Raw genomic sequence first — 26645 nt, 5'->3', positions numbered from 1 at the left:
TGTGCTGGGCACAGGGATGAAAGGAGAGAAGTCATTGAATAATTTGGGTTGGAAAGGGCAATTAAAGGTCTCCCAATCCAACCCCTTTGCAGTGAGCAGGGTCACTTTTAACTAGACCACGTTATTCCAAACCAAGTCCAACCTGGCTTTGAATGTTTCCAGGGATGGGGCAGTCACAGCTCCTCTGGGCACCCTGTGCCAGGGTCTCACCTCCCTCTCAGGGAGGAATTTTTTCCCAGTATTCAATCTAAAGCTGCTCTCTGTCTGCTTGAAACCATTCCCCTTGTCCTATCACTCCATGCCCTTGTAAAAAGTCCTTCTCCAGCTCTCTTTAGCTACTGGAAGGGGCTCTTAGGAATCCCTGGAACCTTCTCTTCTCCACCTGGGTGGTTTCCAAGGAAAGGATTGACCACCACTCACTCCAGAGTGGAGGGAGGGCAGGGCAGAGCATTTGCTGAGCCAGGTAAACTTCTCCCTGCCCTCTGCAGCATCTCCATCCCCAGGGGAGGGAGCTGGAGCTGTTCCTCAGGGTCCCCAGCATTGATGACAGATGAGGATGGAACTGCAGTTTCTATAGAGATATTTATTGGAAGGGTATAAAAATGGAGTGCAAATTCCAGCAAGAACATGTCATAGGCAGAAAGACCCAGACATGAAGAGGAGCCCAGGAGGGCAGAGCATGTCCAGATTCCCTGCTGCACCCAGATCCAGAGACATTTCAGCCCCGGAGATGGATTAGGACCCTTCTTTCTGCAAAGCTTTCAGTCCTTCTGCTTCACCCTGCCTGGCTTGACAAGAGCTCTCCCCAGAGCAGGCACTGTTGGATCAGCCAGCCTTTGGAAGTGCAGCTTGGAGCAGGGCAGAGAGCCCTGCAGAGTGCAGGTGAAACCTCTTCTGCTCAGAGAGGAGCCTGTTCCCCTCTCTGTGGTACACTGAGAGTGGCAGTAAATATGTGCAGTTTGGTTAATACTGAGCAATGCATAAATGAGTGTTTAACAGTCCTCCTGCTGCAGCTGTTTCCAGTCAAAAGTGCCATCCAAAGTCAGATCAAAATTATCCTTTTCCTGCTCTCGGCAGAGCTCCAGAAACACCTGGAATGGGCAAGGTAAAGCTTGGGTTATTTCTCTGGGATGCTCCTTTGCAGGAGGCACAGCTCTGCAGCCCTGGGAGAGGTGTGGAGAGGCATTTTGGGGGGAGAAGGGGTTGAGCCTCCCGTGCTCTCTGGAGAACCAGACAGGCATCCCCTGCCTGTAGGTATTTCCATACAGGTTTTCCCCACCAAAGGATTGACTTAAACATTCCTCAGCTTTCCCACCAAAGCAGCAATAAATAATCTGCTGTTTCTGGGGCACCCAGAGAGGCTGGGCATGGGCAGCTTCATCCTTGGGTGTGTTCTGTGCCTTTCTCCACCAAGTGGGGTCTGAGACTTCAGCCAGACTTGTTCCCACCATGAAAAATCCCAGCAGTAAAGAAACCAAACCATTTTCCACCACTTTGCCAGTAGAGAACCCCTCACCCACCGCCCTCAGGCAGTTTTTTAGTGGAGCTGCCTTTTGCCACTGCACCAGCCTGGGTTTAGCTGCAGCTTTTGTCCCTGCTCCTGCCTTTACAGCACGAATAAAAATCACCTGCCTGAGTCAGAGTATTCAAGGAGAAGCTGTACTCCTCGAGGCTGCAGCTTCGTTTGGCTGTGGAGAAATGGGAAGAGGGTTAAAAGCAAGCAGTTGCTGTTCTGCCTTTTCAAAAAGTTGCCTGGTTTTGCTCTTACCTTCCTCCAGCTTGGAGAAGGACTGGGACAGGGGCAGGGCATCTTTCATTGGGATCTTGTAGACAAGCAAAGAGGGGCACCTTGAGGAAACAGAAGAAAAGGTGATTCTTGCTCTGTATTGAGCTCTCAGGTCAAATCTTTATGGATGTCCTGATGTTGGGATCGCAGGAGGGCTGGATGTGGTGACATTATGAAATCAGATCCCCCTACAGGGAGCTGTTCATCCCTCTCCAGCTGAGATCCTGTGTCTGGCCAGCCCACCAGAGATGTTTTCAGAGATGGGGTAATGCTGAAACCGCTCCTCATCCCGTATTTTTCAGTTACCTCTCCTGGCGGGCTGCACCCGGGAAGATCTTCAGAATCTCAGCATGGAGAGCATCAGTGCTCTCTGCATCCTTGACCTTGATTTCCAGCAGATATCCTTTGCCAAACTTGTTCTTCAGGTACTGGATGGAGCCAATGCACCTGCAGGGCAGGGAGGCAAGGAGGTGACAGTGAAGTCGTTGTCACCTCAGCACCTGCTCCTTCCTGAGAAGGAAACCATGGCACACTGCATAAAAACCATGGTGGGTGAGGCTGGAGGAGCAGCTGTGAGAGTTCCAGCTCAGCCAGGGGCTGTCACCCACCGGAGCTGCCCGGACACCAGGATGGCCACACGGTCACACACAGCCTCTGCCTCCTCCATGTACTGCGTGCTCAGGAGGGCTCCTGACTCCTTGCTTTTCAGGGCATCCCGGATTGTTTTCCTGGGCATCAGAGTGAAAAAAAATATATAAAAGAAGATCTAATTCTCCCCAGAAATATAATTGTTCTTTGTCCATCCAAAAGCCTTTCCCCTAAAATAAGAATAAAATTTTCACGTGCGGCAACTTTAGATTAATGAGCACATGGTAATGCTTTGAAATAGTGACAAAAAATATTTTTGGCTTGAGTTTCTTTATGAATTCTCCCAAATCCCATTTAGGACTGTCCTAAATATTGCAAAAAGGATGAAGGTAAAATAGTTTTTCTCTCTCCTTGCTCATCCCTGAGTTAGAGATAGACAAGAAACTTATTTTCTAACAGAACCATTGCAACGTGAGGGACAGCACCATCTGTGGGTGGGGTAAAACCCTTTTCATGTAACTTCAAGCATCTCCTTTTGGCTTCTCATCCCTTTCCCATGGGGGTGGCCCTGTGCCCACCAATTCCATGTAGTGGTTTTGGTTTGCTAATTGGAGATTTCTCCAATTTTGAGATATTTCTGGCTAATGTACTAATGAGTGTGGTGGGTTCAGTGCTGCCTAATTACTAATTCACTCACTTCCTGCAGTGAGGTAGGATTAGGAGAAAGGCAAAGTAGCCTCAAAACTTTTAAAGTGTACAAAGAAAAATGTATTAACAGTAACTAAAAGAAAGAGTAATAAGAATCAGGATAAAACTCTCAGAACGCTGATTTTCTCTCTGTAATTTCTGCTGCTCACCAGACACAGCGCTGCCCGTTGGGATCCATGCCGGTGGAGGGCTCGTCCAGGAGCAGCACGGAGGGATTGCCCAGCAAGGACAGTGCCACACACAGCTGTGACATGGAGAAGGGACTCAGCCAAACCCCCCGGCACTGTCCCCACGCAGAGCTGTGGACAGCACCTCCTCATTTATGGGAGTTGTGATTTATGAAATGCGGGTTTGGGAAAGGCTCATTTCCACCACCCACCCAACACGAGGCTCTCCCGGGTGGCTCAGGGCACAGCTTGGTCCCTCCACTCAGAAAGGGATGTTTTAATTAGTGTTTGAGCATTGCAGTGCTCATTGTAGGTGACCCAAAACACACCTTTCTGGTTATCCCAGCAGGTAATTTTCTGACTTTTTTGTTTAAGTAGTCTTGAAGCTGCAGAGCATTCACAATTCTTTGGGGAAAATGAAAAAAGAACATTTTTATTACTCCAAATCAATACTCTCATCAAGTGTTCCCAAAATGACAAAAAAAAAAAGTAATTTTTCTCCCCTTGCTCTTGATTCCTGTTTTCATTAAACATTTATTGTGTCACTAAAAGGCAGTGACTATTTGAAGCAGAGTGCAGTGAAGAAGCCACAAGCTCTTTTCTAAACCCATCACCAGTGTCAACAGCATTACAGAACCATTCCCCTTTGCCAGTGTCAGCTCAGCACCCTTTCTTGTGGTGCCAAAGAGATTTCAGAAAAGCTGCCTGGAGATAACATTAAGAGAGCATTAGTGGTAAATTTATCCCCACCAAACACACTTAGGAAAATCAGGAGGTTTTTTAGCCCGCTCACTAAATCACAGCACAAAAGCATATTGCAGCTGAGTTTCCTGCACTTCCTTCAGGTTTCCTCTGTGAATTTTGACTCTCTGGTGCCCTCCCCATGTGTGAGGGGTGGAACACAGCATCCCATCCCTCCATATGTACCTGTGGACAGCAGCAGCCGCGTCCTCCTGCTGCAGCCCCTTGACGGCCGCGTAGACCCTGAGGTGCTGCTGCGGGGTGAGGTCCAGCCAGAGCGGGTTCTCCTGGGGGCAGTATCCCAGGAAGGCAGGAGCCTGCTCCAGGGAGCCTCCTCCATCTCCCCTCTTCATCAGCACCTGCACAACCAGGCTGGGCATTGGCCTCTCACACAGCCTTGCCCAGCACAGGGGTGTCTTGGGGTTTTTCAGGATCAGGATGGGACTACTGGGATAAGTTCCTTCAGCTTTTATGGCAGCATCAGCCTCATTACATGGCTGGAACATGGCAAAGCTCACGTACAGCCAGCAGCAGCCAAAGATTTCTTTGGTACAGAGCATTTAAAAAACTTTCTAGCCAATAGCACATTGCTGAAGCTTACAGACAATTGTTCTAGCCAGTCACTAAAAGCACATGTACACCTGCTTCACACAATGCTGGCTTGTCTTCTTTCTATTACAGTATACAATACTTCATTATTCAACTTAAAACCTTCCACTCTCTTGCTAGGTGTATTTTTCTGCACTCTTAAGGTCGATCTTGGCCAAGCCTAAAACTCAAACTATTGTTTGCTGTCCTTGCGTGCTGTACTATTGTAACTTTTCTACTTTCAGACTCTGCAGCTGTAGCTAGCTCTGAGTTCTTTTGCTCTTTCTGAGCCTGCTGTCACAGCTTTCTGAAATTCTTCTTAATTTTATATTTTTCCCACCCAAGGGGTGGTTCAAGGGAAGATTATGGGGTTTAAGTGAGGAAACTCACTGGGAGAGAGTGATTTCACACAGTTCTTAAATGTAAACATGGCAATTAAGGCAGATGCAACAGCTTATCAAAGTTAGAAGTAGCTCACCATCACCTTATTAATACATTATTTAATAATAGCACAATGAAATCAATTAAAACCCTGATCACTAATAATGCTCTGAGAAAACTACAACCTTAATAAAAATGATAGCTTATCCTGGGTGCAAGGTTTGGATTTTTGTCATGGGTCCATCCCTTGTCTCCAGGTGTCTCCTACCTGTCCAGCAGTCAGGGTTGTCTCTCCAGTGATCATTTTGATAGCTGTGCTTTTCCCAGCTCCGTTGGGCCCCAGAAGTCCTAACACTTCTCCTGCAATAATGCACAGCATTTCTTATGCCCATTCCCCATTCAAGAAGTGTATCATATATATACAAGAATAATCATAAATATACAAGAAATATATAAATATATACAGTCCCACAAAAGAAAAAATAGAAATGGCAGAATACTAATATCAAAGATCATATAAAATAAATGGTTTTATTGTATAAAATACACACTTGGAGAGCTCGTAAGATTTCAACTTAAACTGATGCGGTGAATTGCTCCCAGGAGTCACTGCTAAAGTGCTCCTCTCTCCCCAGGATCTTTATTTTATCTTTATTTTAGATAATGGACAGTCACAGGTCATTAATAGGTCACAGGTCATTCACACATCAAGCCCAGACTGAAGGTGCTTTAACAACAGAACAAATTAATTTAACCTTTCTGTCCTTGCCCAGGTAACTGAGAATTAACTTGGGGTTCAACACAGATTGGGCAGTCCCAGTTCTCACCTTTTTTAACACAGAAGGAAAGGTTTTTGGTGGCTGTTTTCTTCTTCTTCTTAAAAAGTGAGCCAGCTTTCTTTATTTTATATTCCTTGCACAGATTGCTGACTATAATGGCTGATTTCTGAAAGTGAGGAGGAAGGAGCAAGATTAAATTATTATCCTGGGTAGCATCAGTCCTTCAGTTATTTTTTTTCCATTAAAAAGGCAGAAAACCTTCTGAAGATCTTTGTTTTATAGTTCACCACAAATATGAGGTGTGACAGGACACTTTATTGTCCAGGTTCCTCTTAAGAGCTTTCTTCTCCTGAGGGAAACCAGGCTTTTGGAATTTTGATTTTCTCAGTGAGAACAACACAGCCAGAGCACTGACCTGCACTGGTTTGTGTTTTACCAGGTAGAAAATCAAACAAAACAAGAAGGACAACACTCAGGGGTACCTCCTCCTGACTGGGAGCCACCACAGCATTTCTCACTGCTTCCCTTTCAGCTCTGACATCTTCATCTTCCTCCTCGAGCTCCTTGGGGTGCTGCTGGCTGCTTTCTTTTCTTGGGGAAATCCTGAAAACCCACCAGGTTTATCTTAGGATTTTGCTCTTTACCTCTGCTCTCCACTAGTTCATTTTGGATAAATCAAGTGGTAATTTCCCTGGGATTGAATTTATACAATATTATAATGATTACTATTAAAATCATCATCATTATTGTTATTTTTGGGGATGATGATGACATGTATAATCTTTGTTTTGTACCAAAAGAGAAGCTGGTACATCCTACAGCACAGGCAATATCCCGTGGAGCACTACATAGCTTAAAAGCTGTTTTATATTATCACACCACTGCAGTATTTAAGGGGCTATTAAAGTCATCAAAAGATCACCAGTATTAAAAAAAATATTTAAAAATAGGGACACAAATGCAATGCATTCAAGAAGAAGCAGTGGGGCAGGAGTTTAGATCTCATAAGTGCATGTGTGTTCATACAAACCTAAATATGGGGTCCTGTCTCAGCACTGCTTTTCCATATTTTAACTCCAGAAAGCGAAGAAGAAGAATGAACACCACAGAATGGATGTAAGGCTGAAAACCAGAGGTTGCCACATTAACAGCCTTGCCTTGCCTCCCACCACAGCTGGCACTGAGGTGGTGGCAGTGCTGTAAAATATGTGGGGGAAACAGAACCTGTGAAAACGGCCTATTAACATGGAAACTCAGGGTAATCAACACTGCAGAAAGCACTAAGGGCAGAAAAAAACCCGGTTCATAAAATAACAGGACAGCATGAGGTGATCTGGGCTTACTTCATTTTGCTTTTCCTGTTTCAAAGGCATGAAATTATTCTAGCACAATGGGTAAAATGTCATCCAGACCCACCCAGATCCTCCTCCTGCTTCCTCATATCTGAGGAGGGGCTTTAGGAGACCCACAGTCCTAAATAAAAGCAATGTTAAATGTTTTCTTACTGCAAAGACAGCAATCAGTACATGACTGCCTGAAGCTGCACCAAATGACTCATTGTCCTGCATTAAATTCTGTAAGAATAAAAGAAAATACTCAATAAGGACATGTAATTCTATAGTATCATTCTGGATGATGCAATAACATTCAAAACTGCTTTGAAAATCTGCAAAACTTCTGATTTTCCCCAGACATTCAGCATACAGATGAACAGATACAGATGTTTGGCTTTGGGAACCCTGATCCTACAGCAGAACATGTCACAGCTCTCAGTACATGGACCAGACTCTCCTTCCACATGTCCTGTCCCAGGAAAACATCTCTGATTTGGGTCCCAATGGCGAAGAGGTGAGTGGGACAGGACAGAGGAGACTTCACCCCTCAGTAGTTTATCATTTATCAACAGTGTTGCACATAGCTGGGGGGTTTTGTTAAATTCTCAGCTGACTTTCCACCACCCCCGTAGGCTGACATGGAGTGAAGCCTCTTGTGAGTATTCTAAATTTTAACTCGGGTTTTTGTTTTCCATGCAAAGACAGACCCATGGCTTCAGATTTTCTCTTAGGATTGGTCAAGCCAAGTTGATTGACTTTGTGGCTGCTCCATCCTTGGCATTGGGCAAGACCAACATGGATGTGGCTTGGAGCAACCTGGTCTGGTGGAAGGTGTCCCCTCACATGGCAGGGGGTGGAACGAGATGAGCTTTAAGGTCCCTTCCAAACCAAACCACTCCATGATTCCATTCTATGGCTCTGCATGGAAAGAACTGAGAGTTTTTACCTAATCTGCAGTCACAGCTGCACAAGAAGTCACCCCCAGCCCTAATGGACAGCTGGGAAAATGAGATCTGAGCTGAAAGAGTCGCTTAACGGCGCACTCTGTTCCCAGAATGCAGCGTGCAGTTACCCCCAGACTTTGGGACAGTTACCCCCAGACTTTGGGACAGTTACCTCCAGACTGTGGTGCAGTTACCCCAAGATTTTGTGGCAGTTACCCCCAGACTTTGGGGCAGTTACCCCAAGATTTTGGTGCAGTTACCCACAGACTTTGGGGCAGTTACCCCCAGACTTTGGGACAGTTACCCCCAGACTTTGGGACAGTTACACCAAGATTTTGGTGCAGCTACCACCAGACTTTGGGGCAGTTACCCCCAGATTTTGCTGCAATTACCCCCAGACTTTGGGGCAGTTACCCCCAGATTTTGAGGCAGTTACCCCCAGACTTTGGGACAATTACACCAAGATTTTGGTGCAGTTACCACCAGACTTTGGGACAGTTACCCCCAGACTTTGGTGCAGTTACCCCAAGATTTTGGTGCAGTTACCGCCAGATTTTGGGACAGTTACCCCCAGACTTTGGTCATGAGGACCCAGGGGTTGTGTTTTAGGCCTCTCCTTGCCCAGAAGCAGCACTCACGTGGGGGTCAAACACAAGATCGATCGCAAAACCCATCAGGGGGTACACAGGAACCAAGAGGGACAAAGTGTAGAGGGAGGTGAGTCTTCCCAGGTTGTTGAGGATTCTGCTGATGAAAAGAGAAATAAAGCACACCTGAAAATAAAACAAGAGGGTAATTCAGCTGATGGGAAGGGTTACTCACTGCTCCTTACAACTGTGTGGGTCTAGCTCTGCAATTCCCTGTTGGATTTATAAAAATGGACAAAAACTTGAGAAAGATGAGAGACAGAGAGGGCTCAGGAGGTCCTCAGCTGTCTCTATGTGAGGGTTGGCTGCTGCTTTGGGCCAGCTGAGGAGACTTCTTCCCAGGGAAAGGGCTGCCTCAGGCAGAAAAGTCAAACATGGGATCCCATCCTGTTCATTCCCATCCCAGTCCATGCCAATAATCCACCTGCTTCCAGGTCAGGCTTGGATGATCAGTGTCCAGCCTGATAGCTCCTGTCCCAACACTTTACATCTCTTGGATGTGGGGTGTAAGCAGAGTGATAAATTCATTTTTTGTCTCCATTCCTGCACCAGTTCATGTTTGATCCAGGTATTCCCCCAGCAGGATTGTGGCAACAGAACACGGTGACACAAATTTGATACAGAATTGGCTGCTATGAATCACGCCCAGATTTACGTTCCACATCTCTGCTTGGTGTTTAGGCATCTAGCTCATCCTCAAGATCTCAGAATGTCTGCAATCCCTGCAGTGCATTATCCAACCATGTGCTCACCACTATCAGGATAAAAGACCAAAGATCACAGCTCCATTCTTTGCGAGAGTTGAAGGATATCAGGTAGATTAAGAGAACGAGGGAAATTCCATAACCCAACATCCCCGTGACCTACAGGGAAAAAAGGATTTTGTTGGAGGAAATGGAGTGAGGTAAACCACCAGAAACCCATCTATAGCAACGGGCAGCAGTGGAAGTGATCACAGAGTAAGATCAGGGAATTTAGAAATTACCACAATTTTACTCTGAGGTGTAAAGGAATACATTAAGGCAAGATTTATTGCCTTTTATTTTCAGCTGGAGAAACCCAAAGGACAGGAGGTGAAACAAGGTCAGTAAGAGGACCAAGAGTGTTCCAGCACCATCTGTACCCACAGTGTCTCAGCTGCCCCCACACAAAATATTTTCTCTCAATCCCTTCCAAGCAAACCAGCAAGGACCAGAATGGGATGTACCAGCAAGAGAGTGACGCTGGCATTGCCAGAAATCTTGTTGCTCATGGCAAACTGGAGCCCAAGCATGGAGAAGAGCAGGATCCAGCAGAGTGGGATGTCCACCAGTGCCTGGCCACACCAGTAGGCTGAGGGAAAGAGCCCCGAGACCCGCAGCTGGGCACGAGCTCCCACCTGGGAAAACACAATTTTAAAGGGTGGTTTGTTGCCCCTGCCTGGTCGGTCAACTGCACCAACTGGGAAAGGCCCCAGGGAATGAAAAGAGAATAAAATCTGACACTGTTGTGGGTAAAATATGACCTCCTGGGGTAAAATCTGACCTCCTGGGATAAAATCACCGGGGTAAAATCTGACCTCCTTTTGCCTTTCAACATTTTGTGCTGGTTGCAAAATTTCTCATGAATCAAAACACCCCAAGCTGCCAATCATAAGGCTAGGCTCAGTTACCTCAGAGGTGTTTTCCAACCTAAATGATTCCATGATTCTGTACTCAAACATCCTTCTGGCAATGCAGTTGTGATCCCTTCTGCCCACCCCAAACCTGCTTCATTCCAAGGAATTTACCTTGCAATCCTGTGTGTAGCCCATTGCAAAGTGAGGAGGAAAACCAGGGAGTAACAGCAGCATATAAATGAGGTAAAAGGACATAATATAATCCCAGTATCCTGGATTGACCAGCTGAAAACAGAAGAACAGAGCATTTGTGGAAAATGCCTACAATTCATTTTATCATTTATTTTACTGTGTTTCTCATGGATTACAGGGCAGTATGAACAAAAAAGAGGGATTTTAAACCAAATTTGGGAAGGTTTTCCCAAAGCAGAGCCATGAAAAGTACTTGCTGGTGAAGAAAGATGGGTGGTGCAAGTCCCACTCCTCCATCCCAGATTCATGGGGAGCTCTCTCTTCCATCAACTGATGTGCCAAAGCTTGAATAATGTGCTGGAGAGAATAAGGAACCTCCTGGAGAAACCCTCCCAGCAATCCTCTCCACCCACCAGCCCTTGAGACCCACATGGGAAAAAAATCTGGTTTTCCCGAAGTCAAACGTGGTGGCTCCAGAGGCACCATGAAGGAAGGTGGATTTACATGTTCAGACAGCCCTACAGGGCTCTCCACTAAAATCTGATGAATTAGTGAGACCTTAAATGGTTTTCTGACAGCTTCTGGCTTCACTTACAGAGAAGAAGGGATGGCTCCAGACCTGGATGTGCCTGGTGGAGTTGAGGGATCTCAGCAGGGCGTTGCTGATGACGTTCACCAGCACTGGGAAGCAGTTGATAGCTTCCAAGTGGCACAGCACAGTGAACCTGTAGCTCTTCAAAGAGCAGGAAAAGAAGGTGAGAGCTCCTGGCTTTTCTCATCTGCAGGGAAGCAGTAGAAAAGGAGCACGCCGGGAAAATCCAGGCATGAAATAGATTTGCTTATGCCTTGTTTGCTAAAAAAACAAATTACGAGGTATTGGAAGTTTGTATTGCTGTGCTAAAAATGTACATTTTGAGGTGGAAGGTCAGGGAGATAAGGCCTCGTCTAGCACGGACTTTACTGCTCAAAATACTTTCTAATTCTTGTACCTTACAAAAAGTCAACAGGGCCATCCCACAGGGAGAGCTGATGGAGGTACCTTGCTGAATTATTCAATTGTTATGAGGAGACTGGAGGGAGAGGAGAACAATCCTCACCTGACCTTCACGGAACAGTAGCAGAGCGCCGTTGTGTTCCAGCTCCTCTGTGACATTTTCCTCCTTTGCCATTTCAACTGCAATATCCTGGCTCTGCAGGACATGGATGAAGTCGTCAATGTCTGTGCCTGGTGTGAAGATCAAAACCAGAGGAATTATAACACTGGAAAACAAAAGAGTCTTTGACAATTTTATTTTTATTTTTATTTTTAAATCCATGACCACCAAGCAAAAACAGAAGAAATCTAATAACCATGGGGATCAGCCAGCACATGTGTGCTGGATTGCTTCACATTAGTTTTCAGGAAGTTCATGGATTTCAGACTGAATTTTTGCATTGTCCTTTTTTTTCCCCTAGCCTCTTCCAATGTGCTACAAAATGAATTTTCTTTTGGGACCGTCTGATGAAGATACCAGTGTCATCCTCTGGCTGAATAACATGAAATATCATCCACTCATGGGAATGTTGAGGGTGAAACTCTGGAAGCAGCTCATTAATTTGACTCAGGATGAGAGAGCCTGGAGTGTGGTGCTTGCTTTGAAAATCTGAAATTGCTTGGATAGAAACCTGGATTTGTGGCAGGGAGAGAACCCTGTCCCCACCTTATCTCACCTGCTCTGATATCCTTTTGCACATCTCTCATCAGGGTCTCACCAGCTGCTGAAGCCACAGTAGGTGTCCCTCACAACCCTCTAAAGACAATCCCTCCTCCCTCCTTAAAGCCTCCATCCCCCTTGGATCCTCTACATCTACACCCATCTGCTCTGTCCTGCATTTCCTTTGGAGCAGCAAGAACCCAGAACTGGGAAGGAGGAGGAGAAGCTTCTTCCCCTCACCTGTGTGGTTGTAGACCAGGAGGGTGGTGGTCTCCAGGTAGGATCTCCTCCCCAGGGGCAAGAAGTACCGTGCAGGAGAGAGCTGCCAGGCACTCACACTCTGCCAGCCAGCCACCATGCACAGTTGCAACACCAGAGGAAGCAGAAAAACCACATAGAGCAGCAAACTGCATTAAGAAAGAGATGAATAAACACTCTGAAAAGAGATATTCAGCAGAAGTGTGTTCAGAATGCATTTGTGTGCTGGAAATGGTGGATGATATTCAGATTACCCAATGCTCTGTTAAAAACCTTTGGCAATTTTCACAGAATATCCTGAATATTTCACAGAATATGCTGACTTGGAAGGGACCCACAATGAACCAACTCATGGCCCTGACAACCCAACAATCCCACCATGGGCATCCCTGGCAGTGATGTCCAAGCACTCCCGGAGCTCTGGCAGCTCCTGGGCTGTGCCCATTCCCTGGGAACCTGGGCAGTGCACAGCACCCTCTGGGGGAAGAATCTTTTAAAATCCAACCTAACCCTCCCCTGGCACAGCTCCAGCCATTCCCTCAGGCTTTGTTACCAATGACCAGAGAGAATTTTATTTCCAGAAACCTCAAACCTTGATCATTCACCAAATGACTCAAAATGTAGCAGGGAGAGAACCTCAGATCCAGACTGCTCAACTTTTTAGGGCCATGAAATTCCTTTCAGATTTCCATTAGCTACAAGGTTTTCACAAATCAGCACCTTCTAAATATTTTAGGACCATTAAATGCCTTTCAGACTTGCCAGGAACTCCAGCTTGAACACCAGCGGGGCCAAATGAGTTCAAACATTGGCAACATGAGAGAATTAAAAAGAAAAAAAGCAGAGGAAGCCTGAAAGTACTCTCTGTACACACTGACTTATTTTAAAGCTTCCCCCATTTGCCATAAAAGTATTTCTAAATGATGCTTTTATTTGGAAAGAAAATGGATTTCTCTTGCATAAATTATTCAGCATAGAAATGAAAATGCACAAAAGGGAGATTTTGTGTTACTGGCACTGCAAAGCAAAAAACTTTCCCCTTCTCTGAGTCCAGATGACCAAGATCATTCCTAACCAAGACCTCATATCAATTAATCCAATCTCTTCAAAACAGGGGTGTGGAAATTGTCCCCCCTGGTGTGACTGGGTCCACTTCCAGACCTTCAGGAGAGAGCCCTGTAGCAGTTGATTTGGACAGCCTGGGCTGCGGCATGCTCCAATCAATTTTTGGTTGTTCTTGTCAGAACCTTCTGGAATTCGTCAAGGGACATAAATTGGGACACACTGGGGCATAAATTGTGCTAAATTAAGAAAGAAGAGGCTGAGAAACAAAATGCCAAGACCACAAGAACTAGATAAAGGCCATGAAAAAAGTGAAAGTCCGTGAAGCACTGGACTGTAACCAATCACATATCCTGAAAAGTGCGTGCAGAACCTGTGGACAAGATAGAGGCACCAATCAAGAAATGTGTGTGCAGTCATGTTAAGAGTGTCTAAATAGAGCACAATGTGAACAATAAAGTGGCTCCTGCTTAATCACATTGATTAGTCCAGGAGTCCTGCTCACCCCCAGAGCCCCTTTGGCACTTACATGGACCGCAGGTTCTTCACCGAGCTCTTGAGCTTCAGGAAGTGCACACGTGCCGTGGCAGAGACCTGCTGCCTCCAGAGGGCCAGGCCCTGCACCGAGGCCGTGCCGGTGTCCGAGAGCAGCAGGGAGCCTGGCCTTGCCTCCTCCGGGCTTCCTGCTGCTCCCCACTCCTCCCCACGGACGGGCTCATCTGCAGAGAGTTTCCACGTGCACATTTATGTCTCAGACCAGCTTCTAGGTGGGGATTCGTGGAAGTTTAAGAGGCTGTGGATTGTGAATTTTACCTTCTTGATCAGCCATGGCTTCTCCCTCCAGCCGCAGGAACACGTCCTCTAGGGTTGTCATGCTGACTCCATAGTTGATAATTCCCTGCTCAGAGAAGCTGTCGAGGCCACTGAACAGGTCTGGAGGACAGAGATAAAATAAAGGTGTAAGCACAGACACTATGACTCAGCTGAACCAGCCTGACTGGAGCATCTCCAGTGACAGAGAATGCAGCAAAGCAATGAACTTCCAGGACACAAAGGTGTGGAGGAGCAAAAAACTGCCAGAGCCATCCCTCATGGAAGGTGTTCTTCTGCTTATTGACATTTCAGACTGTTTCCACCCTCTGTGGGATGGTCAGGCTGAAGTGAGAAATGGGCATGGAGCAGTGCAGGTTGTGTGGAGTTTTCTCTTATCTCTGTCTTTTCATTTAACAGAGAGAGAACTGAACTCTCAGTAACACACATGGCCCAGTTTAGCCTGCAGGGTTTGTCACTGCAAACAGTAGAAAAGCATTTGTTGCACAGTTTACTCTTAAATGTATTGTAAAATTTTGGAGAAAACCCAAACGGCAATGGTTTTGAAGTCCCGATGTGACTTCTGTAAAAAAAAAATCTCCCTATGTATTTCTCCTTCAACACATTTGTCATTTTTTCCCCTATGAATAATCCTCGATTATTTTAATATACATTACCTGGGAATTTATTCACGTTTTCTAAAGGCAGTTTATATCTCAGTTCATAGTGGGTGTGTCCTGAGAACGTGGCATTGGGGATGTACCCTTTCACCAGGGATGTCACATTCTCCAGGTCACAAGATTCACTGACATGGATCCTGTTGTGTGGGGAAAAAAAAAGATGCTTAGGTTTGGAATAAAAACAACTCAAGCCCACCCAGACAAACAACATCCACCATTTTATGGATGCATAAAAAGGAAACTCCAGTATTCTTCATTCATTCCCTGCTCTGGATTAACTAACCCTAACCCTAAATCTTAGTGCTGTTTTAGTTAATGGAGCTGGATTTTAGTGGAGGTAATTTGTTTTGATGACATCTGCTCTGGGCTTTCATTAATTCTGCTGTCCCCTTGTACTTGCATGTTGCCAGGTATTGTTGGGGCTTAAGGAGATACCTTAAATGATAGCAAATCCCCCATTTTTTCTTCAGGAACAGAGAAGAGCCGACACACTTCAGCCTCCCGTGTGAGACGAAAGCCTTGCGGTCTGGAGAAAGGAAAAGCCAAAGGAATTTGCAGTGCAGAGCAGACAGTGCCATCTTTTGGGGCTCTGTGAGCTTTTCCCACAGGGATGCCCCAGCCAGGGTCTGCTCTCACCCGCCAGGATGTCGGCCTCTTCCATCAGCTGGGTGCTGAACAGGACCACCCGCCCCGCCCGCTGCTCCCGCAGGACGCTCCACACCCGGTGCCTGGAGAGAGGATCCAGCCCTGCCGTGGGCTCATCCAGGAACAGAACCTGCAGGAAGGTGGGATCAGACATCCACCGCTGCCGGAGCAGTTGTGTGTTATGGTAAATGCAGGTGAGCCGGGTGGGAAGAAATGCTGATGTCTGACTCCAGGTCAGAAGGCTGAATGATTTCCTTATTATAACTATACTAAAATACATTAATATACAATTTAAAGGAGATACTAAAACTACAAACCTACTTTTTCTAACTACCATATCTAACTCCTCACAACTCATGACTCTGTTCTCGAGAGTGAGTCCAGCCCCAGGTGGGTTGGATTGGCCATCAGGCTCAAACAATCCTCACCAGAATCCAACCAAGCAATCACCCCAGGTAAACAATTCTCCAAACACATTTCACATAGGAAAAACAAGGAGCAGAAATAGAAATTGTTTTCTCTTTCTTTCCTCTGTGCTCCTCTATGAAAAACCCTGAAAGAGAGAAGAATGTGCCTGCCACAGCGCGTCTTTGGGGTTTGGTGTTCTGAAGGCGAGAGACCCTGGGCATCTTTCAGACAAGGGCAGCTGTTTGGGGAGCTGTGAGAGCTTAGGGAACTCTGCTTGCTTCAAAACTTGGCTGGCAAGGTAGGTTAGGAATTAAAAAAAAAACCAAAAGAAATTATGAAATTTATTCATTGTAATTATAAGCACTTTAAAGAAGTCTGAAATCCTAGAGCCAAATGCCTGCCCAATGTTTTAATTATGCTGAACCTGAGTCCTTCCTACATCACAGAACCATGCCTGCTGCTTTACCTGGGGGTTTCCAAGCATGGCGATTCCAATGGATAACTTCCTTTTCTGTCCACCACTCAGTTTTTCAGCTTGCGTGTCTTGAATGTTGCTGATATCCAGCAGCTCCAGAATGTTTTGCACCTAGAACAGCACAAGGATATTCAATCTCAGCAGGCATTGTCCTTCCATCCTTTATTAGGGTAGATTAAGATTTAAATTAGCCATCAGAAGGAAATGATTCCCTGTGAGGGGGGTGAGGTGCTGGTGAGGTGCCCAGAGAAGCTGTGTCTGCCCCTGGATCCTTGGAAGTGTCCAAGTCCAGGCTGGATGGGGCTTGGAGCTTCAATTTTCAAAAGACCCAGGTGGATTCTTTGAGTTTCCTAGTGCAAAAGGAGACTCTGTGGAATGGTGGGGAACACACACTCACCTCACGCTCCACCTCTTTGGACTTGATGCCCTTGATTTCTGCAAAAGTTTTCAGGTTTTCTTTCACCGTCAGGACCTCAAACTGCGAGTTGAACTGTGGGCAAATCCCGATCATGCCCCTGATCTCCTCCCTGTCTCCCATTTCAGAGAGTTTGTAGTTGTAAATGGTGGCAGAGCCTGTTCATGGGGATAAATGGGTGTCTTAGGTTGGAAATGCAAGATGTGGCTGGGGGTAGCAATAGTCTGGCCATATTCTATTGCCATCTGTCAGAGGTGGGGCAGGTATCTGCTGTTCATTGGGCAGTTTTCTTCATCTCTTCCACAGCCAATCCTCCCTCCAGGAGATGTCTTCTGTTCATGGGCTATTAATTATTAATTATTTCCCGTTCATGGCCAGTGAGTGTCCCTGCATGGCTGAGAAAATTCCATCATCCATGGGGAGCTGCTCTGCCCAGGGGAGGAGCCAAACATTCCTACCTGGATCCAATCTGACCTGGGAACAGCACAGCAGCCTTTGCCCCCTGCATTCCCAGAGGAGCAGCTTTCTCCCCACTGCATTCCCAGAGGAGCAGCTTTCTTCCCACTGCATTCCCAGAGGAGCAGCTTTCTTCCCCCTGCATTCCCAGAGGAGCCCAGGCCCATCTCCCCCAGCCCTGGAGCTCCAGAGGAAAACTCCCCCCTTGTGCAGGATCCTGCTCCAGCAGAAGCACAGCTGGCACTGCAGGAGGGCTGAGCCACCCTGGGATGGGGCTGCTGCCACCACCCTGACCCACGGGGGGACAGGGCATTTCTGACTCTGGCAGTGTGGGTTTGTATTACTGCATTTTTATTTTTATTTTTTCTTTTAATTTTTTTTTTTTTACTAATAAAGAACTGTTATTCCTATTCCCATATCTTTGCCTAATAGCCCCTTAATTTCAAAATTAGAATAATTTGGATGGAGAGGGTTTACATTTTCCATTTCAAGGGAGGCTCCTCCCTTCCTTAGCAGATACCTGGCTTTTCAAACCAAGACAATGGGATGAGGGGGAATGAATTGATCTTTAGAACTTTTGGCTCAAGGCCACCCCATCCCAGCCTGCTCCTACCTGCTGAAGGGAAGCTGAGCCCACTGAGCACGTTCAGCAGCGTTGTCTTTCCAGCCCCACTGTGGCCCAGCAAGGCAGTGATCTGACCCTCATAAATGTTTAAAGACAGACCTAGAACAAAAATAACATCAAGTCTGGGGAGAAAGGAGGTTTGAATTCCCCTCCCTCACTGTCAAAGACAGGAGGAGGCAAAAAGTCCAAGAATTAAGTGGTAATAATCAGCCAAAAGAGCACTGAGTGGGGCAAAGCTCTGCAAACCTTTAACTAAAGGCATAAGAAGTTGGTCTGTATTTCGCAGAAAAGACAGAAATGAAACTATTTTTAAAATTAAAATCTTTCTTCTCTTTAGTCTTATAAAAACCAGCAAATCAGTAAAAACTGAACAAAATAGTGATCGGTCACATCAATTAATATTTGATATGAATTTTCAAGCAATGCAAGTGGTTTTTTTCATTGACTGATTTTTTTGCATAACAGTGTCTCCTTGTCTTTAGCAAGAATCAATCTCACAGCTTTCATACCTCTTAAAGCTTCTGTCTTCTTGTCCTTCTTCTTATAGGCTTTTTTAATATTGTGGAGCCTAAAAGGAAGATAAGGAGGTCATTATTTGGGGATTTCTGTAAATGCTTTTCCCTGCTGCTCTTTTACATTTTTATGGTCCTTAAGTTACAATGACAGAAATGGCATGAAGAAAATAAAAGGTGCTAAGAAACAAAGCTGAGATGTACAGGTTTGACAGGCTCTGTACCCAGGTGTGAACATCCCAACCTGGCACCAAAAATGGGGCACCAGGACTGGCAAAGACAAAGCCAAGCCCATTGCAACACTTTTACCATGGGTTACCCTCTTCATTCTCCCTTTTGTCGCTAAAGGACATTGAAAGTCCACAAAAAAAAAAAAAAAAAAAACCAAACAAACAAACATAAACAAACAAACAAACAAAAAAAAAAAACACAAAAAAAACCCCCAACAAACCCACAGTTATTTTTAAATCTAAATTTACCTAAATTTCACCTTTAATGACCAGTCTGAATTATCTTTTTATCTCTAATTTTTCCTCTGTGAAACAAAATGTTTTGCAAGAGCCTCAGCAACATGAAAACTGCCTAGAAAAGTCCAACCCAAGCTGATGGAAGGAGTGGGGAGCACTAAACCAGATACAAGCAATGCCTTCTCTCTGGACCTGATGGCCTCTTTCCCCAGGAATTCGGGGGGCACAGGCTCCACATCATCCCCAAGGAGCTCCTCAGGGTTTTCTGTGGCTCTGGGCTCATCCCTGCTGGAGCCTCTCCTGCTCCTCATCCAGTACGAGGCCTTCAGGAAGAACAAAGGAGGGTCTGGGATCCCATATTTGCCTGCCAGGAAAGCAAAAAGATGGCCTAACATCAACCAAAGGTACAGCCAAGACACCATCCTAGACTAAACTTTTAGGAGTTTCAGATAAGTACAAAAATTGGAACTTTTTTCCCCTCAACCCCCTCCAGGTTTGGAGCAGAAGTAGAGGAGACAAGAAAGGCGGTTTCAGGGAATTATGTAATGAATTCATTGCTTTTTGTAATGGATTGAGGTATTGTCCTACACATTATTACACTATAATCTCCTAATTAGAAAGAAAAAAAATAGTAAATAAAAAATGTTAAATACTTCGTTGTCATTGATTCTCTGAATCTGGCATGTGCCAGAAACAGAAAAGTCACTCCATGACATCATAAATTTCTTTTAGTCCAAACCTTATTTTGGCTGAGTCAAAAAAAGGAGCAGTGCATTATTTCCTTGGTATAGCCCATGCAATCCATGCAAGTAAAAAGAAATCATTCCCACCTGGCAGAATTTTGTCGAAATACAGAGCCAGCAGCATGTACAAGACTGAGTCAAACACCAGCAGTATGTATGTTGAAAATAAAAAGTGTGCTTCCCCCATAAGGTTGGAAAAGGAGAAACCTATTCTATATTTCTCTAAATCAAAAATCTGAAATAAAAGAAAAAGAAGAACAAATTTCAGGCTGGAAAATATGCAGATGCCAGCAAACCATGGATGCAACTCTGTTTCTTAACCCAGAAATCATCTGCAGTACTGACCAACTATTCTTACTTTCTTTCTAAAGAGGAAGGGGAATGGATTTACTCCATGCAGAGATCTTCATGTTTTAATCCAGAATTTTCCAGAACAATCAGAAACAGAAGAAAAGGTCAGAGTTTTAGAGGAGATCAATTAAAAAAAACTGATGTGGGCACTCTTGATGTGACAGAGTCATGACAAAAATGTTATAATTTACATAATGATTGATTTAACCATATGGTGAATTAATAAAGTCAGACTTTTTCAACTGCTGCAGGCAGTTTCCTCTCCCAGGCAGATTTTTTTTTTTAAATATATAACAAGAAATCAAATATTAGATTACAAGAACTGTGCAGATATGACTAATGGGAAGCTGGGCAATGGCAGGGATTTCTGCAGGGTGGGGATGGAGGAAGGGCAGCAGCAGCAGGAACCCAGAGCTGGATTTGCACAGTCCCTGCTGCCAGGAGGAGGGGAGTGATGGGCAGCCAGGGATGCTGTCCCTGATGTTCCCGAGGATAAAGGGGCTGTTGTGTGCACGATGGGGCCATGTGGAAGCTGCAGACGTGCACAACAGCAGATTTTTTGTGCCAAGGGCCCTGCTTGTCTCTGCTTTTGAAGCAGGGGAATGGGATGGGGGCGTTGGAGCCCCTCTGTGCTGCCCAGCACAGCTCAGCTCACCTGGGGGTTTCAAACAGGCTGTGCAGAGGGAGGGACAATGCCTGGGTGTTTTCCAGCTGGATTTTTGAGCTAAGGGCAGGAATTCCTTGGCCTTTCTCTGCCAGCAGGGGCAGGAAGGTTCAGCTGCAGGGGTGGTGCCCCCGTACCTTGGCGATGGCAGTGTTGAATGCAAAAGGACACATGAGACCAAGGAACCACTTCAGCGGCTCGGGGACATCCTCTATCAGCACCGCCAGGCTCAGGAACCCGAAGATGAAGATGATGAAGAAGCCCATGCAGCTGACAATCTTGGAGGTCCTTAAGAGGGAGCAGAGCATCAAAACCAGGTGGATCTGTAAGGACAGAAGTTTCCTTCAACCACTGAAAGAAATAAATATTCTTAACAGCATCACTTCCATCTACCAGGCACCAGATCCCTGCTGAGCTGAGTCTGTATAATAAAATCCACTAAAGCCCTTCTTAATGGGTTGATCTGAGTTTCAAACAGGGCCTTTTGTAGCCAAACAAGAGCCTGTCAGCCCTTCAGGCTGCAAATCAAATCTCTGCTGCTGACCTAGAAAAGCCACTCAGCCAGCATGGCCCACAAAGCTCCCGAGCACAAAGGCTCTGGAGCAATGCTTAGGTTCATCAACATGGTAATAAATCATCTGGGGAGTAAATCTGGCTTTAAAGCCTGACTTACACAGGCCAGGCCATAGAGGAAGAACAGCAGTGAGACTGCAGGGAAGCTGCTGGTGTAGAAGCGCTCCCGCAGCACGAGGGCCGTCAGCAGGCAGGAGAAGATCAGCACATAAAGGGAGTACAGCAAACTCCAGGACAGCCTGGGGAGGGAAAGGTGCCATCAGCCCTGTGGGTGTTAGCAGCTCTGCTTACAGCTTCATCTGCACGTCAGAAGTGTCTAAATTGAAATATTGATTATTTCCCGTGGCAATCATTTCTCTTTCGCATCCTCAGAACAGGCAGGTGATCCAGCTTAGGAGGAAATACCCCAGGAGCAGAGGACACCACTGCCATGCTCAACCCTCTGGATGAGCAACTGATCAAAAGCAGGGATCAGCTGCATCAATTAATATTTGACATAATTTTTCAAGCAATGCAAGTATGTTTTTTCGTTGACTGACTGAAATATTTGCACAACGGTGTTTCCTTGTCTTAACCAGGAATCAATCTCACAGAGTGCTGGAGAAAAGTTTTAAGCCCATTTAACTCATATATTGGCTTCTCAAGTGCCCAGGAATGGACTGATTTTTGGCAAACTTATTCCAGGAAAAAAAGAGCTCACCAAAATGCAATGTCATGCAGGCCCATGGTCTTCATCAATTCTTTGAGCTGTTTCTTTTCTCGTGTGACATTCCTTGATAAGAAGTACATGAAAGGGAAGAAGCACATCATGATAACCATCATGAAGTAGCTGTACTCCAGGCTGACGGAGAAGAGGATGCTTCGGGACTTCATCCTCACACCAGCAATGGATTCCATTTCTTCCCAAACAGAATGATTTGCCACCATCTAAAGGAATGCAAGGTCAACAGATCAGTGGTTTGCTTATTTTCTGCAGTGAGATGCATTTATATAAGGAATATTCTGCTTCATCCTCCCTGGATTAACTTTTAAAAGCAGCTTTCTTTTCTGACAAAGCCATCCCTTGCTATTCCCACAGCAGAGTTTGCCTTTCCTCTATTATATTTAAAATAAAAGGATGTCTCCATTAGTTCCTAAATTGGATTTACCTCTATAATGGCAGCATCAATGCTGGACTGCAGGGACAGGAAGCCTTTGTACCAGTACCTTGGGCTCTCACAGATACTCCAGGAGAAGTTGTAGCAGGTGTCTACAAGGCAAAGGGCATCACAGTAAGGAAAAGTAATTCATTTTCATTATTAAATGTAAGACAAGAACACACTGGCACCGTGGGAAACTCTTCAAATGGACAGTGACAAGAAAAAAAATAACCCAAACCCACAATTTATTCCATCACTTAACAAACGTGGATTATTCCCACCCTGTCCACACCAGGAAACCGCCCTGAAATCCTCATTTTGTATTACCTACGTATCCAATGACTTCATTGGGAATAACCACATGGGTGGTAGGAAACCTGAGGTGGTAGGAGAAGTTGTCCTTAAATACAACTCCTATAGTTTCCCTATTTGAAATCCAGGTTTTCTCCATGGCTCTCTCATCATCCAGTTCCACTAGTTTTATACCTGTGAAGTGCCAGAAAAATATTGCCATGAGATTTTGTGAGTGTGGAAATGCATCTATAGGCATTGAGGGAATGTTCTTCTTTCTCAGCACTGCAAATCCTTCTTTTCCAGTTCTCACTGCCCACGGAGGCAGCTCTAAATTCTTCAGACGTTACCAGCTGAGAAGAAATGTACCTCAAAATAATGCTTTTTAAGGTGCTTTAAAAGTATTATGGAATATTTGTAAGGCAGAGCTTTCCAGTTCAGAAGGGCACACTGGCCTCACAGGTAGTTTAAATCCTAGAGGATAAATATTTGTGAAAATGGAGGATTTAGGATGAATTTGAAACCATCTCCTGATGGAAGATGCTGAAGAACCGCTACAGCACAGCACAGGTACAACAAGTTCAATAATGACAAAATCCAACATTTAAAAAGCAAAACCCACCCGTCATGAGAGAGCTGGAGGCCACTTTGTTCATGATGTGCCTGGTGGTGGCAGTGGCGGGGGTGAAAGTGACGGTGACCCCGGTGGCATTGAAGGCAGGGTCATCCAGGTAGCCCAGGTGGGCCCAGGGCACCTCGGGTAACCGGGCTTTCATCATGAACGGGGACGAGGACACCACGAACACCAGGGGCAGGAAGAGCAGGGACAGAATCCACTCCTACAGCAGGGAGGAGAATTTCATGGCAGTATAAACCAGGTTCTTTGTGGGTTTAAAAATGTAAACAAGAGGAATTCAGTCTTTGTGGGATTAAAATATAAATAAGAGGGATTTGTTCACACCTGTTTCTTAGGTGTGGATGAAGAGATTCTCGGCACTGTGCCCATCACCTGCTCCAAGATCCCATCTATGCCCTCATTTGTCACAAACCAGACATAAATATCACCATTAAAAAAAAAAAAAAAGTCAAATCTCCAACTGTTCATTACCAGTCAGGCTTCTCAAAAGTGCTTTAAATTCTAATTTTACCCTAAGACGTTAGGGTCTAGAGGCAGGCAGGGATATGGGTCATTCTCAGTAGTTAGCTACTATTTTGGTTTTATTTTTAATTTTTTCTTACCTGAAAGCTCTGCATCTTCATCCTCCACTTGATCATGACATTTTTCCACAAGAGAATTTTAATCTGCTGTAATACACTGATATTCCTCTGGAGTGCCTTCATCTTTGAACCTAGAGACAATTTCTTTCTGAAATTTGCTTTCAAATACAACAAAAGCCAAACCAGCAGCAACTGGTTTTATTTGCATAGTGTTTGCAGATTTGCAATGAAACTTTTTCTTCCTTTTTACAGCAAGAATGAGCTGAAGAAACCCAGATGTTGTGTGCTGAGCACAACCACCCCTGCAGCACAGGGTCCAAGGGGCCTCATCACCCTCAATACACTCCAACCATCACAGATCAGCAGCAAACACTGATAAAAATCAGAATTTCAGGTTTCCACACTTCAGCATGGGGAGTTTGGGAGGAGTTATTGATGAAATGAAAAAAGGACTATCACATTACATGACCTAATCAGCTTGGGTGGGCTCCATACCCAAGAAACAACAACAATATAGTAAATAAAAAAAAAAAAAGAAAATAAAAAATCCATTTGCACATTTTAATGTGATGTAGGCTCAACACCAAGAAGTGTTGAGCAACTCCTGGCTGTGGTGTGAGCTGAGCTCTAGTGGAAAACAGCATCTGCTGAAGGGAACTCGGAGCCACGAGGGAACAAATTCTTGGAAGTGCGTGGGAGAAATGTCATTGGCAGGTTATTAATGAAAAATGAGAGAAAACTGAGTGGCCACGAGCATGCACTGGTGTGTTACTCCAACAGACAGGGCAGATTTCTCAAAATGACATGGTCCAAGCAAAACAAGGATAATTTTGTCTGGTTAAGGCTAGTGGTGGGAACTGAAAGAAGTAAAGCATAAAGCTGCCTGTCAGATTTTTGCAGATGAGACGTGTGCTTATTAACCATCCATAAAACATCCATGAGGACCTTTAATGAGCAAAAAGATTCAGTACCTCCATGTAAAAGGGCTCTGCTCACATGTCCAAACTGCTCTGCTGTCACATCTGGAGCTAAAATCCGCTTTTCAACAAAATCCTGATCTTCTCTAAGTGATTCTCAGGTAGAAAAATCGGAGCTGTTACAGACCTAATCCCTTCAAGCCTTCCTGTCACAAGGAAGGAAGATTTACATTGTCCTGTTCCCCTGGGGGACAATGCCTCCTGGTGCTGACAGGCAAACCAGAGTTTATCTTCCTGCAAATATTTCTATTCAGCCCTCAGGGCTGAATCTCGGTGTGGTGAGACAGCAGGCACTGGAGTGCTGGAAAAGCATCTGCAACAAATGGCTGCAAACACTTGCCTTGGATTTTGCCATCGTCTCTAAACAGATTTTTCCCTCATTGATGGTCTCACTAAACCCAGGTGTATAAAAATTTGAGTTTAGCCTGTGTAATAACCTCTAGACTTCACTGAATAAACTGCAGGTTTAAACTTGCTATTATCTGGTTGCTTTTTTACCCCGCAGAAGCGAGGGTTAGGATGTTGTGTGTCACCTGTGCACATCTCCACCTCTGCCACGGGGTTTGTGTCACAGCTAAAGCTGTGCCAGGCTGTTCGAAGAGTCCCAGGGAGTAACCTCAGCAGGCTGACACTCCCGGGAGATCCTGGCTGGGGTGGAGAGGTGGCACACCAGGAGCTCATCCTGGACATGCCACACGTCCCTCCTGTGGTCACCCCTCAGTGCCCACTGACCCTGTGCTGCTGCAGAGGTTGGCAGCTGGGGGAAATGTGGCACAACTGATTTCTTTGCTCCTGCGGTATTTCAGGTGGAATTTTTTAGAGCAAAAGATGGACAGAACTTTTAAATTCAAACTCTAGCTTACACTGGAGGTAGGGAAAGAAATCTAATCCTCCTATGTCCTGGATCATTTAAAATACTGAGCTGAAGCTACTGCATCCTTGTAGCGCTGAGAAACACTGGAATTAAATCTCTGCCATAAGCTGAGCTCCATTTGTGTGTTATTTCATCTCAAAGTAAGGTTTAAAGGACTCTATGGCCTTTAAACACCCCTAAGCTTGACCCAACCTATTAGAAAGATGCCCTGTGCACCACCCATGCATTTGTACCCTCACCCAGTGTCATTAACAGCATTATAATTTACTGGGGGTTTTTATACCTTCAAAATAACATTTGTTATTTAGGCTTAGGAAGAATGCTTCAGCCTTACCTCAAAAGGAAGATCTGAGAGGAATCCAGAGGTTGTCCTGGAGGAGCAGAGGTGCTGAGCCTCCCTGGGCTGGACTGGCCGACTGGCCCAGAGACTCACAGATCTCCTTTGTCGTTTTTCCCCCTCAGGCACTTCTGCAGAAGACATTCCTCACACCATGGATTCTTTTTTTCCCCTGGATTCGTTCCCCTTCCTCCCTGGCAGGGCTCCAGCTTTGTTTGTGTCAGAAAAAGCAAACAGCACATCGCTGTTGAGGCGCTGGAGCGCGCTGTCTGAAAAGTTAACTCGGGACATTCCTGGGTGGTGGCCAAGAGAAGAAAAACAACCCCACAGCAAACCAAACCACGCAAAAAATCCTTTCTCTGACAAACTCTGCTGTGTTTCTCAGTGCAGCAAGAGGGGCTGAAGTCAACGGCGATGTCACAAGTCAGGCAGAGGGGGACAAAAGGTGGCAAACTCTTCCCGTGGCATCAGCCACAGAGCAGGAATAGCAAAGAAGTGCTGCTTCCTGGATAGCAACAG

At 45.4% G+C, this 26645-nt stretch overlaps 1 protein-coding gene across 4 annotated transcripts; it reads right to left on the bottom strand.

Moving 5' to 3' along the window:
• Positions 1–563: 563 nt before the first annotated feature.
• LOC100223114 (ATP-binding cassette sub-family A member 10) lies at positions 564–26258 on the bottom strand. 4 transcript variants are annotated; one of them, XM_030287383.4, is made up of 39 exons: positions 26124–26258; positions 23960–24069; positions 23343–23559; positions 22757–22915; positions 22439–22539; positions 21991–22217; positions 21391–21529; positions 20855–21040; positions 19790–19937; positions 19152–19323; positions 18490–18548; positions 17969–18079; positions 16882–17057; positions 16476–16595; positions 15593–15731; positions 15392–15482; positions 14954–15093; positions 14280–14399; positions 13996–14185; positions 12387–12553; positions 11550–11677; positions 11048–11185; positions 10432–10545; positions 9871–10041; positions 9416–9526; positions 8655–8789; positions 7244–7312; positions 6769–6860; positions 6221–6341; positions 5787–5904; positions 5228–5319; positions 4177–4349; positions 3579–3654; positions 3232–3326; positions 2395–2514; positions 2093–2233; positions 1769–1848; positions 1633–1688; positions 564–1091 (listed from the first exon to the last, which is right to left on the bottom strand). In XM_030287383.4, exons 2-39 carry the CDS (start codon positions 24059–24061, stop codon positions 993–995), a joined length of 4893 nt encoding a protein of 1630 aa, XP_030143243.4. In that variant the 5' UTR covers positions 24062–24069; positions 26124–26258; the 3' UTR covers positions 564–992. The 4 variants fall into 4 exon arrangements, with proteins under 4 accessions (XP_030143243.4, XP_072793142.1, XP_072793143.1 ...); XM_072937041.1 differs by lacking the exons at positions 23960–24069; positions 26124–26258 and adding an exon at positions 23682–23774 and having other exon boundaries at positions 853–1091; XM_072937042.1 differs by lacking the exons at positions 3232–3326; positions 3579–3654; positions 23960–24069; positions 26124–26258 and adding an exon at positions 23682–23775 and having other exon boundaries at positions 853–1091.
• Between the last annotated feature and the right edge of the window lie 387 nt (positions 26259–26645).

Source organism: Taeniopygia guttata, chromosome 18 (assembly GCF_048771995.1).
Source record: "Taeniopygia guttata chromosome 18, bTaeGut7.mat, whole genome shotgun sequence".
Taxonomy (NCBI): domain Eukaryota; kingdom Metazoa; phylum Chordata; class Aves; order Passeriformes; family Estrildidae; genus Taeniopygia; species Taeniopygia guttata.
The sequence above is the reverse complement of the archived record's forward strand: the minus strand, read 5'-3'. Positions and strand labels throughout refer to the sequence as shown.

Bases quoted from the DNA above. Each gene is read 5' to 3' on its own strand.
- LOC100223114 (XM_030287383.4), bottom strand. From the start codon at position 24,061: ATGAAGGCACTCCAGAGGAATATCAGTGTATTACAGCAGATTAAAATT. The intron at 5,905-6,220 runs GTACCCCTGAGT...CCTCACTTTCAG, and splicing joins TGGCTCCCAGTCAGGAGGAG to AAATCAGCCATTATAGTCAG. The intron at 2,515-3,231 runs GTGAGCAGCAGA...TCTGATGCCCAG, and splicing joins AACGGGCAGCGCTGTGTCTG to GAAAACAATCCGGGATGCCC.